Source organism: Erithacus rubecula (genome assembly GCF_903797595.1).
Source record: "Erithacus rubecula genome assembly, chromosome: 4".
Lineage (NCBI taxonomy): Eukaryota > Metazoa > Chordata > Aves > Passeriformes > Muscicapidae > Erithacus > Erithacus rubecula.
Window position 1 is genome coordinate 3,218,166 of NC_136686.1, and position 17,312 is coordinate 3,235,477.

The following is a 17,312-nucleotide window of genomic DNA, read 5'->3' on the forward strand; positions in this document are numbered from 1 at the left end:
TTAAAAATGTTTATTTAAATATTACTGTAAAAAGCTGATCCCCTATGAAGATGTCTGACAATGTGTGTCAGAAACTGCATCTCTCTTCCTCCTCACAGCTCTCTCAGGGTGTCTTGAGAGAAGCCAATTGTGTTTCAACACTGACCAGTGCTGCCAAGAAATGGGGCCAAGCAGGACCTCACATTCCTACCTCATTCCCAAAAAACCCTGTATGGGAAAGTTATCCTTTCCTTTAAAAAAGCTAAATCATCACAGGATGCAAGGACAAACATCCCAATACTGTTTTCTGTACTTAAGAGGATTACCTCTGAACACAGAGAAAAGGTAATTGTGCAATAATTTAATTGTTGGGCTTTCTGACAAGAACTCCAATAAGGGTCAAAAAGATGTTATTAACTTTCAAAAACTTCTTGGAAGGAGCAAACCAGTTTGATTTGTGTTGCTACATGAGAACGTAATTTGGAAGCAGCCAATGTAGAACAAATATTCTCAATGATTATTTAGTAACATTACAAGTTACAGAGCAGAATAATTTTCTGTATTAAAGTACTTTGGCTTTTAGGTAAAATAAAATTAAGATTAATTGAATAACTGTTCAAGAGTATCTATCAATGGTATATAAGCAAGTCTTCTTGTTTTAAATATTCTGTTTTAATTCTGGACATTTTAATTGAATAAATATATTTACCTGCCACAACAGCTATAATTACGACCCTCTAGTGGAGTCTTTCAGCTTGTTAATAAAGTAAATTTGTTCAAGAACTTCATCTCTCATGGGTAGAAAAGTATTACTATTTATTACTTAAAAGTGAGAAATGTGTTTCTACTTTTGTAGGTTTGTCACAGTACTGCCCATTTAACATATTTATACTCTTTTCAATCATTGCCATAGATCAAAGCTTTTATTTTACCTTTGAAAGTGTTTATTTACATAACACCTACTTTCAATGATACTTTGAAAATTTAATATTTCTTTTAAATAGACATGTACTAATCTAGTGTACACTCCTGAACCAGCAAAAAGGAATGAACAAATTTAACAGGGATTTTATGACTGTAAATTGGAACACTTTCCCAGTTATGCCCACTAATGCAATATCAACTTCTACATAAATTGGAGAATAAACAGAAATGCCATCCTGGAACATCAAGATATTTACTATGTAACCTCATTCTTGCATGTCCACCCACAGATTTACCAGTTTTGGCTAAAGGAAAGCTAAATTAGGGTAAGAAGTTCATATCAATTCTCTTATGCTCTTGTAATAAGGAACCTTCTACCAGTGTCACCCACAACTTTCCTGGATGCTTTACTCACAGCTCCTTTGGCTTTGACTCTTTCAGCTGGAACAACAAACTTTTTGATGCATCACTGCCATCTTTTGGACTTCCACTAACATTACAATTTCCCAAGCCAGGGACTGAGATGCTGTCTGCACACAACATTCCATGCTTGCTCTTAAAGAAGGTCCAGAAGCAACACATTTATTTATGCTACACTTATTACCTGTTTGATGTTCAGATATACTTTTGGGTCTTATATAACATGGGAATTTATTAAGCACTTGTCACAGAAAAACAGGTGAGAAAATACTTTTCCATGACCCTGGAATATGCATCCTAAACCATCAAAGCCCATATTTGAGGCTTACAAGAGTTCCTGACTTGCTGACAGTAATGGTGAAGCCTCTGCAGAGTGTTTGCTATTGGATTCATCTTCCTTTTTCTTATCTCCTCTAGCTACAAGGTCACTGCAAATAAATCCCCCCAGCTCAGACATTGCAACTTCCAATTCAGCCAAGCACTTCTGCACACATATTTATCTTTAGATCAATCCCCTGTCCTAGAGAATTAAACCTATAATCAAAGATACAAAGTGCTCAGAACAAGCAGTACTGGAAGGCTGTGGGACTGTACAACCTAACAACACAAGAAATAATGGTTTTCTCTTTTATTCTGTGCACAGTCAGCAAGGACAGGACTGCCCAGCTCACCTCTGTCTGCAGGATGGCAGCTCTTTGCTCTTTAGCTGTGAGGGACTCTTTGAGCACCTCAATGTGCTGCTTGCTGTCAGAGAACTGGTTGGTGAGAGTCTCCAGCTTGGTCTGCAGGGCCAGCAGCTCGGTGTCCTTGCGTGACAGCTCCTGCTTCACCTGGCCAATCTGCAAACACAGAAAGGAGGGGAGGGGAGAAACAGTTCACACCTTCCTTACAAAAATTGCTATCAACACACATAACTATCAACAACCAGTTTGATGCTCTGAAATTATCCCACAGAACTATGAAGGCTTCAGTTATCCTGAGTGAAAGGCTGGCAGAAATTTGTGTCATGAGCAAAGGATACAAGGAAGAAGAGGGGGAGAAATGCCATCAGTTTTTCAAGGGAGGTTCTTTTGTTATTCATCTTCCAAAGGACTGACCAAACCCAGTGTAGGTAAGGTTTTAATGAAGATGAAACTGCTGTACTGACAAAATACTCCTAGCCTGCAATATCAGAGCACCTGCAGGTCTCTCAGCAGCACAATGTTTGCTTTGAAATGTCAAATCAGCAAGTTGCCCTCCAGCTCCTCACCTATCAATCCAGCCTCATGCCTAGAGAGGATGGAGTCACCCTTACTTTGCCCACTATTTGCAAAACCAGCTTTTTATTCTATGAATCACACTTCAGTTTGTGGAAGGTTCTAGAAGCAGATGCAAATATTAATCAAAATAACATGAAAACTGTCTGTGGAATTGCATCTTGTTGAGAGCAATTGCCTAAATTTAATTTAGTGAATTAAATCAGTATAGAAATGCAAATTTATTTTAACAAATGTAGGTTGGATTATTATTATTTAAAAAACAAACAGTAAAAACAAGGATAAGAAAGCAATTATATTAGCTAAAAATGTAATTTAAGTGCAATCATCATTCAGGACAATTTTTATTAAGTCTGAGAAAAAAAAAAATAATAAAAGATGACAGGAACCTCTAAATGTAGTTTTAAGTCCAAGTTTATAACAAACTTTCTGGTTTGCTTCCTGTCTCACAGAATAGCCCCAAAATACATTGTCCAGTGCTTCAAAATAAAAATTAAAGGACAACACAAGATTAAAAAATTGTCCAAGTCACTGTTCATGTTGGGAAAAAAGGCACATGAATGAAATAATAGCATAATTTACAATTCTTTTTGAAGTTTTTAATTAGAATAAATGCATATACTTATAGAAATAACCAAGAAAAAATGTTTGGGTAAATGCAGCTTTTTACTGACAACACTGTTTCAATACTGGGCAATTAAATGAAAAGAGTATCAAAATATGTAATCAAGGATTCCTGTGTTTCAGTGTGAAACAGTGTACATGAGGGCATAGGGAAGAAGGAGGACATGCATTTCAAAAAACCTCTCAAACTCATTTTATTAGATGGAACAATGAAAAGGTATATAAGAATTTATGAACTACTCAATTATTTCTTGTTCACTTCATTCAAACCTGCTGGGTTGTTTTTTTTCACATTTTACTAAAAGCAAATATGCACAGAGATGATTCTGCCACCTATTTCAATTCACCACAAAGACACTGATGTCAGCAGCACTATTACTGTCAGGCACAGGACAACTGCTGGGAAGAGCTGAATTACTTACTGCTGGTTATCTTTTCTAGAGTATCTAACAAAAAAGCCTCCTGAAAAAAAATCTCAGATGACACAAACTTTTTCAATTAGTAGGGAGCCTGAATCAGAGTAAAACTTTCTCAAAGTGACAGATTGTTTTTGGGCTCATCTCTGAAGAGATGTTCACCACATTTCATTACATGAAGATTCCCAAGTAGCACCCTGGGATTCTTGTCTCTAGACAAGATTCTTGTCTCCCATTTCAGAGCTGCAAGTCCAATGTGCCAAAGTTCTTTAGTAAGAATGCAGCACACACCATCCACTCTTGCAAGAGAAGTCGAGACAGCATCAAGTGCTCACATCTCTCTTCTTGAAGAGAAACCATGTTCACATTTCTGAGTGAAACTGACTTCACAGCAAAGGAATAACCTAAATTCATGCTGCTAAAATCGAGCAATCAGTTTCAAAAGCATTCAACATCCAGATTTAGTTATTTTATGTGAAACGATGTTAAGAGGGTTCAACACAAGTTTTCAAATTAGTTTTTTTTACTAGGAGAAGCAAATCTCTTTGAAAGTCTGTCCCCAAAATGGGTGCTGAATGCTTTTGAAAATCTGCTTCAGTAGAGAAGAGTAGGTTACTGCTCAAACAGCTCATACCATTAAAAAACAGCAACAAAACAAATACAGATGTTCAGCTGGAGAGTGATGTTATTTATGGACACCAGAACCATGAGAAAAAACAGGCAGCTACCAGGCTGAGCAGGCTGTTAGTTCTACTTGTTATATCCAGTCATGAAGGAGGTAAGAGAAGAAAGCCAGAAGAGCTAGCAAGCCTCAGTGAATGGCCACTGCACACAAAAGAGAGATCTTACTGCAGAGACCTCAGTCTGGAGACCAGCCACTCTTTTTTTCAGGTCCTCCCCTTGAGCCTCTTTGGCACTTAGCTCTTCCTTCAGTTGCTCTACCTGTCACGACATTGTTATGCTTTTAAATAGTTATTATTTGTCAGCTTCCACTCAGCCTGTTTCAGTCCAAGTAACTGAAAGTGACAAAGAACTGAACAGAAGGATCAACACTGGTCACTCATCTTCTCTTCCATTCTTCATTAAGTCTTCTCAAAAGTTAAATGTCTGTAATTTCATATAGGCTGCCAGACAAGAATTTGATTATGAAACAGAAGATATATAGTTATGGTTATGTTTACATATGTCAAGTATGTGGCACTTATCCCAAGGGTTTTGAAACTGCAGTTCATAAGGGAATTATGACAGGAAAATGAACATACTTCAGCATAAGAAAAATAATGTTAATTGTCAAGCTACAGCCACAAATTACTTATACAAAACAATGCTGAAAAAAACAAATGCTGTGTAATTGCAGAACAAGGTGGCAGGATTGGAGATGTCCACGAGTCATGATCAAACAGATACCAAAATGGAACAAATTATCTGCAGGAAGATAAGAGAGCAGACCAGGAGACACAAAAAGGTCGAGAGATCAAGTAGTTGAACAGATCTATAAATCCACAGAAGGAGAGGACAAAGGAAAATTTACGAGTTGCTAACAATGAAGGAAGAAAATAAAGAAGAAAAGATGGAAGGAAGTGGTGGTCTAATCTCCTCCCCTACTCCTAATCTGAGCAGAGTACTCTTCAACTACTAGGAGCAACCCTGTGAGATAAAGGGCAAAATTCATGTCAGCATCACCACTGTAGCAGACTCTACTCTCATGCTGACTCCACTACTACAAGGAGAGTGCAATGGAAAGTCATTATTGTGACAGCTCACACTCTTCTCACCTTTTATATAATGACAAGGCCAAGCAGCTATAAAACAACAACTGCAAAAAGAAATATTCTTTTGAATTTTAGACCAAATAAAACCTGAACCAATAATGGATTAATAATGTCCAAAAGTAAATGGAAAGGAAATAAACAGAAAGGGAAGGGAAAGGAAATAAACGGAAAGGGAAGGGATAGGGATAGGGAATCAGGTGTGACAATAAAAAGAGAACTTGGGCTACTGATCTTACTGAAACATCATCATAATATTTTCAAATTAGAATTTGGAATTTTCTTACATACTTTTAAGTTTTTTTAGTGGCTTCACGGCAGGTGTTAAATGAATTCTGTTTCCCAACATTTGACTGGGAAGCCAGACCATTGCTCCTAACTGAAGCAAGAGCACTGTCTGTTCACCCAGCTCAGCTGAGCAGGGGCTGCTGGCAGCTCTCCCATACATACCTTGTTTTTCATGAACTTGGAGTGGCTGCGGTACACCTCCATTTGCTTCATTTCCTCCTCGCGCTCCTCGGTGCTCAGGGCTCCGTTCGACTTCAGCATCTGAATCTCCTCTTCCAAATCCCGCAGGCCACGCTCCATGGAAGAAATCTTTGAATCCTGACCATGATTAGAGGAGACAGGTCAAGACACACAGATTATTTGTTAACTTACTGCTGGAGTAAAACACAAGGAGATACATGACCAATAAAATTCCCTCCCTTAAAATTTACTGAGGAAGTTCTTAGAGAAATTGATGTTGAACTCTTTACATGTGAATGCTCAGATACTCATCTTTCAATTTATTTTTTACCTTTCAAGGAAAGCAAGAAATTAGTACTGAAAGAAAACATGGTTCAGGGCAGGAACAACATATAGGATGAACAAACAAAGGAACATGAAGAAAAGTTGCCTTTTCAAAGCCAGCACTAACCAGAGACATTTAATTCTAACTGAATGGACAGCCAAATGTGACTGCAAGAATGGCAAAAAATTGTGTTTGTGCCACTGGTAATTTGAGTGGGGGTCACAAATGGGGAACAGCAAGGCACCATAAGCAAGGAAAATGCATAACAATCTAGTTTTGATGGGATAAAGCAGAAGAGGGTCTGTCAAGTATTCTGACAGATATGTACAATGTATAAAATGTTCAATGGGGTAAAAAAGCCCACCCAGGAAAATAAAAAAGTCAATCAATCATTACCCTCATACTTTTATAGGATGATGAGAGATTCATTCAGTGTACCTGGTTTACTGTTTCTTTACAAGTCTTTTGTGTTTGGAACAGTAATAACACGCAGCACACAGAGATTCATGCATATCATGAGATCATGGATATGTATTTAGAAACTATCATCTCTTAAAGCAGTCTATTTTTTCTTATTTCATTTCCCCAAAATATTTAGTCTTTCCTGAAAAACAGATGTGGTTTCAAACTCTACTACAGACTTTAATAAATAAAACTTTTTTCTTTGGTTGATCAGCAAAGCACAGCTGAACAAAAAGCTGATTTTTGCATATACAGGCTTTTATTCATGAGATGAACTTTTTTAGAAGTATCACTATGAAGATCTAATTGCATCTCCTGCTCACTGTTTGATACTTAAGGTAAAAACTCATAAAGTAAATTTTTGCAACAGAAAACTACAGATAGTAAAGTGAAGTGATATTGACAACAGTATTTAGTTCCAGTGTTCACATCATTTCCCAGAAATACCTGTATTTCTCTTTTGATAGTAAAGACACTTAATGTTACCAGATGGTCAATTAATTTTCATTACTATGGACCACAAAGATGACTAATAAGAGTCATTAAATTAAAGGCTTCAGAGTAGAAAGATAGGATATAAATAAAGAAAACAGTGATACAGAGTGGAAAAAGTTGCAGGAGAAAAAAAGAAAGAAAAATAAAAAAGGAGGGATATAAAATGGAAAATATCAGCTTGCAAAGACAGTTTCCAGTTTTTCAACTCTATTTGTCCAAACCCTGTCTGATGCATTCATGAGCAATACCATATGAAATATGATCACATAAAGCTGTGTAAACCACACACTTGATTGTGGCTCCTGAGCTCTTGGCCAATTGCCATCAGTCCATTAAATACTTAAGCTAATGGCTTAAGAATTCAATCACAAATTCATCCACAAAAGTTGGGTTTATGATGGCATACAGACATATTTCTAGCTGTATGACCCATTCACTAAGTGATGTTGAGCTTGCTAACTTTGTGGATATAGAGAATGCAAAGCATTATCTCAAACTTTGATAACACAAAAAGAAAAGAACCCACATCATAAAATCCCACAAATCTTTCATATTAATCTACCATTCCCATTCTAGTAATATAATTAACTTCTGATTAACTGTAAGAAATCTCTATCTGCTGCTGCAGGCAGATAAAGACAAGTTTCTACTGTGTCTGTCTCTTCAGTGATCAACAGTAACAAATACAGTAATAATAGATAAGAAAATAATATTAAAAAATATACTTATTTTAAATTAGAAAACTGACAGAAGCATATGGTACTTGGCAGAGTCACCTTTCACACTAAAACCCATTTTCCAGAGAACAAGCCCTGCTGCTGCCCATACACAACCATTTACCTTCATCTCAATAACAGTTTGGAGAGCTTTTGTCTTGGCTGTGTCAGGAGTGTTCTCAAATCGACGATGGATTTCCTGTACCAGCAGAAATGAAAGCAGGAGTTACACTAATGGCACTGCCCCAACACAAACATCATTACTAGAAGCTTCTCTTTCTAATACAGAGCATAACTCAATGCTGCTTTCTGATGTTGCCAGTTCACACATTTCATCACTTCTCATATCACAGGAAGGATTGCCAAAAGCTCACTCAATAGAACCCCAGCCTCAGTTAAAAAGACACAGCACAAACTGCACCTTTGATACTCTCTCACTCAAAATGAACTTGAAATGACAGATGGGTCAGCTACAAACTGCATTATTTATCCCAGAGTGGCAACATTTAACTATACAGGATGAAAATCTTTCTCAAGGCTCTTGGTCTTCAGCACAGCTGAAATACATGACTGTACACCACATTACCACATTGCTCTAGAGGCTCAGGGGATGCAGACAGGAGGATACAGACTCCATATGATATTTCTGTAGATGTAAATTCACAGAAATATCATACTTCAGACTGCTTGCTAAGGGATAAAATTACAGAAAGCTGAAACAACTTGTTCTATCATATAAAGCTGGGTTTTCAAGCCAACATGTGTAAAAAGGAGAAACAATATAGAAACATTAATACTCTTTCACTCGTTGTCTTCATAAAATATTGTCCTCACAATATTCTCTAATATTAACTGCAGGAATGTGAATTCTGTTAGAATGTTAATCTTACATGCCAGAAAAAATGTTTTGGTGTCCATAGAGCACAAATTGTGATGCCAGTTAAGATAATGGATTTTGTTATGTGCCCATACCCACAGTGCCCATCCACATCCCTCAAACACCTGAAAGACAAATCCCAAGAACCATCCACAAATTTGTATTTTCAATAGACATTGTGAAGAGTTCAAATCTTGTAATGCAAGTAGCTCCACACAATTATTTGAATGAAGGAGGGAGAGTTGCACAGTGCTTTTCAAAAATACTGAAAACACTACTTGTAAGATTGTGCAGTTCTTACACAGTTCTCAAGTGAGCAACACTGAAATGTGTTGTGGCATGACAAGGGCCACAAGAATCTTGCATAAATCTGGCATAAAACCATTTGCATAAGTTGATGCCTGTGAATGGTAATAACAAGAAAATCCAATAAAGGTTTTTCTGGTTTAAAATATTGTATATTTTCTGAGAAGCTATTTTTACAAGTGTGTTTGCAGTGTACAGTGGTAATCTCTGAAATAAATAAATAAATGAAATCCTCCTGAAAAAATAAACCTGAAAACCACCCTAAATACATTTGTTTCTCCTAGAGTCAACAGAAAACTTGAGAGCCTCAGCACAAATACTACTGGCACCACACAGACCAGAGTGGAGCAATACCATTATTACTCTACTTACCTGTACCTACATTCCCAAAATGGATTTACTCAAAGAAATTAAAACAAACTCTTGTGAGCTTTTAGCAACTGAGAAAACAAAGGAAAAGAAGGTCAAAAATTAACATGCCATAAATCTCTTTTGGACACTGAATTATTTTTATTTTAGTAGTTAGGTAATTTCCACATGTGCAGAGACTGTTTCTGACCTGAGAATATAAAATCATCACTGTATGGAAATGGGACAGGTGGAATAGGTAGCAGGAGGACTGAGTGTCTGTAAAGGGATGCTGACACAACAGTGTCTGCTTCCACCACTGCTCAGTGTTTTCCCAAAGAGAAAATCCTCCCAACCTCCTTCTTGAGAAATGTCTCTATCTCCTCTATCTGAAGTGATGCTCTGCACCTCAGCAAAGGAAATGTCCTACTTCTGTTGCCTCAATTAATTCCACTGTGATTTGGATGACTTAACCTGCTGAAAAATAACACCTCCCAACTCCTGACTGCACAGGAAGGGCTTAATTTTGGCAACATGCCTGTGATCCTGAAAAAACACTACAGGCAGACTGAGGCTCTGGAACACAGACTGAAGAGTGGCTGCTGAAGGAAAGCAGTGCACAGATCCCCTTCTTAATTATGAAATACAGGCTGCATCCATGACTTTCAGTGGCAGAATGGAAAAACACTAATATATCAGATCTCTGATATACTCAGATTCTGTTGTGGACACACATCCCACAGAAAATTAAGATATGAATCTGTAAAACAGGATTTTGTGCTATAATTCAAAACATAGGGCCACACACAAATATCAGAATCAGAAAAGCAAAGCCCAGTCCTTCATTCCTTGCAAGTTATCCATTCTAATACTATCCATAAAGAAATACTTTTTCCTGAACTTTCACACATTAAGAACTTTCTTATGTAACTGCTGTTGTTTCCTAACAGTTTAGTAACAGCATCTTTGCACCTTTGAGTGCAAATTAAATTATTATAACAAGGAGTGGCTCATAGAAATCTCTGTTATGTTTTTATTGTTTTCATATGTTCAATGGCTCCTTCGTTTAAAAGTGATAGCAAAAAGGAGAACAAAATTATGGTGCAAATTGATTCCAACTCTAAAGTATGTTCACAGGCAACAAAATTCCAAAATGGGATGTTCTGCCCCAAAAAAATCTTTCAATAACTGGAAACTGAAGGCTAGAAATAGTCAGAAGTTCTAAACAAGGTGAGCACCTTCTTCAGAGTTGGGCTTGGTATTTCATCTTAATTTTTAATTAAGAATATCTATCTTTCTTTTCAAGAAAATCTACCACAGAAAAATCTGCCATGTAGTTCTGCAGGCAGCACAGTGCCTCTAGGAGGAACAATACTCTAATTTTCTGGTCAGCATAATTACACAGAACAGCTGATCAAACACACTGAGAACACTGAATATGTAAAGAATAGCTGTGATAAAGTGATTTTAACACACCATAAATAGTTACAAAGTCCATCAGGTCTTTTTCAAAATAATTCAAAATTAGAGAATATAGTTTAGAATTGAAGGAGCCCTCAAAACTGAGCAGTATTACCACTGTAAATTGTACACATGTGCATAATAATGAGGGTTGAATTTAGTCCAAACCTTTGATTCCTTCATAACCTGGCCATATCATGCATTGTTATACCCTCCTGTGTCTGATTTTGCACATAATTTAACACAAATGTGAAGGTACACTTTGAAGCAATGATTTTCTTACAGTGGGGTAGACTATATGCTTAAAAATACAGCAATTTATCTCTCAGTAGCCACAACACAAGCAGTTCCCAAAGCAATAAAGGATGTGCCTTCCAAATCCTGCCAAACTTGCATTATCAGGCAGCACATTCCACATAAAGAGGAACAAAAACATGCCATTTCATGCATTCTTTTTTTTTTTTTTTTATTTTTTATTTTTTTAATAGCTAAAAACATTATGTGTAATTAAAAGCAGTGTCATGATTCTGGCTTTTTAAAATCTTAACTGTACTATCCTTGGAGTAATCAACTATGTCCTGTGCTGGATCTTTGCATCATTCATTGGACTGGACAGTTTTGACTAAAAACTGGTTTTATTCTCCAACTTTATCCTCCAGGTCTTACTAAATGAATGTTGTACCTTTTGTACTTAAAAGTTTAGTATCTCAGATGGGTGTTCTGCCTACCTAGATTTTAGCAACCTAGTTCCAATTAATTACAATGAAATGCAAATGCTGCATCCAAAGGAAAATGATGTAAGGGGAGAGAGTGAGAGAAAAGTGTTTGTTCAGCTGAAAAGGCTTGGGGAGAAACCTGATGCCTTCTAGAATTAATTGGAGGCTGCAGAGATGACAGAAACTAAAGTCTTTCCAGAAGCAGAAGGATGATAGGCAACAGGCAAAATTTGCAGCATTGAAAATCCAGACCTACTAATATGGAAAAGATTTGACCAGGAAAACAACCAAATGCTGGAGCAGGTGCCCAGGGAGGCTGTGGAATCCCCACTGCTTGAAATTGCTGGTTTGAGCAGAAGGTTGCATGAAATAACCTGTGGGAGAGCCCTTTAATCTGCATGACTCATTTATATAAATATCTTTACTACCTGGTGCCAGAAAGGTGACTGGGTTGTATCACAATTGTTTAGTTTCAGGATTTTTTTTTTTTTTTAAAAAGTACTCCCTACCAGTAATTTTAGTTTCTGTTTCAGCAAAATGTAAACCCTAATAGAAAAAAGAATATATGAGAATTTATTTCATTGATAATAGAGTTTTTGCTACTAAAATTATACAGTTATACAAGTCTGGAAGCAGTAATCATGATTGTTCCTTCGGAAATTATTTCTGCATTTTTCCACTTGTCATTTCCTGCATTTGCAAACCCAATCAACATAATTCCCTGAAAAAACACAAAGTGACTATTCATAAAGAGGATAACTTTGAAAGATGAGTTGGCAATGCACACACATTGATAATGGAGGGTGCCAGTTGCTTTGAAGCTCAGTTACCCCTGGCTAAAGAAACTCATCTGTGTTTTGCAATTGTGCTAATCCATTGAAATGATTCTTTCTAAATCCAATTAAAACCTCAGATATTAGGACACTTCAGTTTGTTAACAAAGGCATCACCTAAAGTGAAAATTAAAGCACAGCTTCCTGCTCATCTCAGTATTTCAATCAGCAGGAAACAAAAGCAAAATCCCCCAAAACTTTGGCATTAGAGCAAAAGCAAGGTAAGATGAGAACTAATTCAAACCATCCAATTAGTTGTAAGCAGCAAGTCATTGTGTGAATTCAAAAGCTGAGGAAAAGTCAATTAAATATTAAAATCTCAATCTTCTAGAACTTCATTTACATATGTGCTATTATTAATGTTTTTCTCTTTCCTCATTTAAGGTGCAAAAGCACTCATTTTGTACTTAAATTAGCATTCAACTTGTCCGTGACATTTTTAGTTTTTCTTCCTTCCACTACGAAGTTTCACATTTGTGGAAACAAAATTCCACAAATCTCACTCCCACAGAACAAAAGTGCAGGATAATGTGACCATCTCAAAGGAAAGCATACCTAAGATGTAATTTGCAAACAAAGCAAATCATGTAACATGTATTGACAAAGAAGATCTTCTAATGTAACAAAACATCAAAAAGACATTGAAGTTTCAGCATTTTAAACTCCTAATCCCCAGACAGATTTGTGCATTGTTTCACATGATTTTAAAAATCCTATCTGAAGGGTATGGAAGTACTAAAATAACATAGTAAGAAATTTACCTGTATATTGAAATCTAGCCCATTCATGTTGAAAAAAATTGTTTTGAAATAAGTACAAGAATAATTTACCCCTCCCTGCCCCATGCTAGAAAAAGCATATGAAGAAACCTACTGAAATTTTATTAATTATTTCACTTTGGTGAGACCATAATTACAATACAGAAAAAAAATTCTGATAGGTGACTGGAGTTCTGCTTTTTTCCATTTACTCAATACTCACACATTGTTTAACTAGTGTATAAAAATCAGAAATTTGCCATGCTAGAATAAGATGTTTCAGATTTTGCTGTCGTCTGGAAAATCAGAAAACAAATACATTATTTTCCAACTTAACTTTTCAATTTTTGGAGAATTATGAAGCTATCAACCTCTGCACTGAGGAAAGGTGAAAATAATTTCATATGTGTTTGAACATTTTTAACTGTCATTCTTACCTAAGGTGACATATATAATATTCCAACTAAAATGGTATTTTAAAAAAGTTAAATGCATAAAAAGCATTATCAAGATGCAATAGCCTGTTTTCTCGAATTTTGACCTCAAACACCTCTGAATGTTTTAAAACTACCTGCAGACCAAACAAGCAATTCTAATGAAGACATAATTATTTAAATTATCTTGATTGAAATCACTTCTCCCTTTGCCATTTGCTTCTAAAAGGTCAAAAGCATGAAGCAGCAATAAAAAAGCTGAAACTCCATTTTTTACCTCATCAGAATGATGGCATGATGGTAGTAAGAGTTCCAGTTACTGAATCTATCTACCCCTGCAAAACAAAACTTCTCTCTTGGAGCATCTTATTTATGTTGCAAAATCTTGGCATGGGACAAAAGCTTTCTTTGAGTTAACTCTAATTGCTCCAATTAAAATTTCTAAATCCTCCTCTGAGCGTGGAGCAGAAAAGGGTAAGAATTTTAACACACCCATGGAAAAATAATTTGGTTGCAAAACTTGTCAGAGCTCATTAAAATCTGGCCAGACAAGGGGATGAAGCTCTCAGCACTGGGCAGAGCCCAGCAGGGCTCATTGGGTGCCACATCCCTCCCTTCCCACTGAGCTCCTTGCTGCTGCTCTTGGGCCAGCACAGGATCAAGTTTTGCTAATCTAAGGCTAAGTGTGATAGCCTGGAGTGCCTGCCTGCTGCTCTGGCCCATGGGGGGAAAAGGAAGGAGTGCCCACACACATTTAGGGCCAGCTCCAAAACCTCCCTTTATTTGTTAAGCACAGCATCCCTAACTCCTTCATTCAGTTTTGTACTCAGCTTTTTTTTTAATAAAAACATGAGTAAAAATTAAAGTCAAAACTGTAATTTACTATCTTACATTTTGTGGAGACGAAGTATAAAGCTCCTGTCAGTTCTTCCCTCATTCCACTACTGTAACATGCAAGCCTTGGCTCTAGAACTGCCTACTGAAGAAAAAAATCTTCAGGATAACAGCCTTCTTTCTGTTTCCAAATAAATGGCTGTGGACAGCTATCTATACTTACAGTCCTGTTGGACTGTCCTTACAAATCTTAGTCTGCCCATAGTACTCCAAGTGCTTGGAACACCAGGTATGGATGCAGTCATATCATATTCTGCTGAAAGTTACACTGATATTTGGGCTATTAATCTGTGTATCTGAGAAAAATCCATTTCTAACCAGTGCATCCAGGGGCTGAGGTGCAGAGAGGCTGTCAAAAAGAATACAGCAGCTTAGTTATCTTTGGAGCTATGGAGCATCACTGATAATTCTGCAACAGCCAAGTCTGGAACAAAGAGGCAGCAGCTAATGCAACTTTGGAGCTATTCTGGAAGCTGTAGTCCAGCTGCTGGATTTCATCAAATATGTCTTCCTGGTATGAAAATAATTTTGTTTTTGAAAGTTAAGTCTAGAATACCACCAACAATAATTGTCACTAAGACTGAAGAAGGAGTATTCAAAATAGCAGCCATCTTTTGGTAAGCTATGAAGTTTACCAGGATAGAGGATAGAGGAACCCACACTGTTATCTGCTGAAGTCAGGGCATTCTGATGTTCAGTGAGAAGTTTTAATTATTTCTTTTAATGAGAGAACATCTTCTCTATCAATTGCTGAACACATCCTATACTGGATATACTAACTTTCCCATAGACTTATATAAATAATTTCTTGAGATTCTCAGAAGTCAGGACAATTGGGAAAAACCCAAGAGAGTCTAATTGCTTATGAAGATACCTCTCAGCAGCTGCAGGAGAATCCATTATATAATCTGCCCTGGGATATGATAAAAAATATGTGATATCTTTTATATGAGGAACAATCAAGCAGCTGGATTTCTCAGCCTAGAGAAAGGGACAACTTGGAATGGATACAACAACCTAAACCAGTGAGTGGCACAGCTATAATCTTATCAGAACCACAACTCTGATCTCTCTTAGAATTTATTTTCCTTAGGAAATTCGTGCAATCTTCAGTACAATAACAGCAAGAGCAAAAGCTTAAGAAATAAATTAATTCATGTTTAATTTTCAAAGTCATACTGCTGGCCACTGTAACTAAACTGTCTGATGACCTTGAGCCTCAACATCACACTTTGAATTACATGTAGGTTTCCAAGCTGGAAAACTGAGGGATAACTTTTTGCTTCAGTATTATTTCCAGCAAAGATTCTATCATAAATATAACACCCTTGCAGAGTCAGAAACAGTACAAGTGGATTCTGACATCTCAGAACTTACTTGGCTAAGATGTACAAGACTGCTATTAAATTTTTTTTAATGTGTTAGGACATGAAATATAAACTGACCTCCCAAGCTTTTGCAAAGCCCTTTGAGATACTAATGCTTCCTGTAACAGCAATGAAGGAAGAGTTCAGCATGTCTTTATTTAGAGAAGAGTTTAGCATGCCTTTCCAAATACTGGAAACACTAGATACAAAACCATCAAGAAAGTAGATGCATTTCTTCAAGGCAGCTCAAAAATTCCACCATTAATATCTGGGGTAGCAAAGGCCTAAAATAACCTATGGAAATATAGATAAACATAAGAGAAGGTCAGCTGAGGAGGGTGATGCAGACACTTAACAGGTGGCAACCTAAGACAGACAACTTCCAAGTGTGAAACATGGACAACAGCTGTGAACTACATCCTACAGAGCATCTGGGTGCTCAGGCAGTCAACTGCAAGTTCCTCTGGTTTTCTGCAGCCTGCCAGAGCCCCAGGCATGAGACTTGAGTTTGATGCAGGTAAATCTCAGGTCACTTAGCTCAGCCTTGCTCAGAGCTCAAGGACAACACATGAGTACAAACAGGCAGGTGATCTCTACCTCCTCTAGGAAGTCTTTTTTACCATGAAGACTAGGATTTAAATGACTGATGGTTTCCAAATAAGCATGAATGAAACAAGAGTTCTTATCTTGCAATGTCTACTCATCAGCAGCAGGAACAAATGCAACCACATTCCTAAAAAATTGCACAGCTCCTGCCAGCTTTTCATTTATGTTGCTGGACTTAAAGCAGAAACAAATGGAAGCCATTTGAGGCTCTTCCTGAAATAGTTAGAAGAATTGGAACAGAATTATCATTGGTTGCTAAATAAAGGAAAAACTGTAGTGTAGAAACTCTGGAATCATATTATCTTCACACGAGACACTCAAGAGATTACTGCTCTAAAAAAATAAATCTGGCCTAAATCCTGGCTCAGAAATGCAATGGGCTCCAGTTTTCTTATATAAATGCTTGCAAGAGCACAAGCACTATGGGTCAGGCCCTGGAAAACATGAATAAGAGGTATTAAGACATATTTATGTGCTGCATACACTCATCTCAAAAAATTCTTCCAGGCCCTGCCTGCCTGACTTCTTAGAGAGGGGCCTTAAATCTTGTGCACACATAGAGCTTTTCAAAAAATGCTGAACCATGACACAGACACCAATGTGCAGAACAGACCATTAGATTCATATATATATATAATACACATGGCCAGCTATCAATTTGTGCCTTCAGTCGACAGATGTAAAATAATCTTTATACAGAATCTTAGCACTAGTGAATCCATGTATACACATATTTATCTGTGCATCTACACAATCCATGCTGAATTACAAGCCTTTTAGAAGTTAATATTAGAATACTTTAGGAGGCTGATTGACAAGAGGAAAATGGATTTAATAATATCAAAAAATGTCATGCCA

At 36.9% G+C, this 17,312-nt stretch overlaps 1 protein-coding gene across 6 annotated transcripts in view; it reads right to left on the reverse strand.

Moving 5' to 3' along the window:
- ERC1 (ELKS/RAB6-interacting/CAST family member 1) overlaps nt 1-17,312 on the reverse strand; it is a 256,843-nt gene that overhangs the window by 182,075 nt on the left and 57,456 nt on the right. For 3 of the 6 annotated variants that reach the window (XR_013773970.1, XM_079303739.1, XM_079303738.1), the window contains exons 4-7: nt 7,979-8,053; nt 5,839-5,994; nt 4,478-4,561; nt 1,995-2,162 (exon numbers count right to left, since the gene is read on the reverse strand). Coding sequence is in view for 4 of the 6 variants with exons in the window: in XM_079303739.1 (XP_079159865.1) it covers nt 1,995-2,162; nt 4,478-4,561; nt 5,839-5,994; nt 7,979-8,053 (483 nt within the window). In the remaining 2 variants the exon portion in view is untranslated. The remainder of the gene's footprint in view (nt 1-1,994; nt 2,163-4,477; nt 4,562-5,838; nt 5,995-7,978; nt 8,054-17,312) is intronic. The other 3 variants (XR_013773971.1, XM_079303740.1, XM_079303741.1) reach the window with 1 other exon arrangement.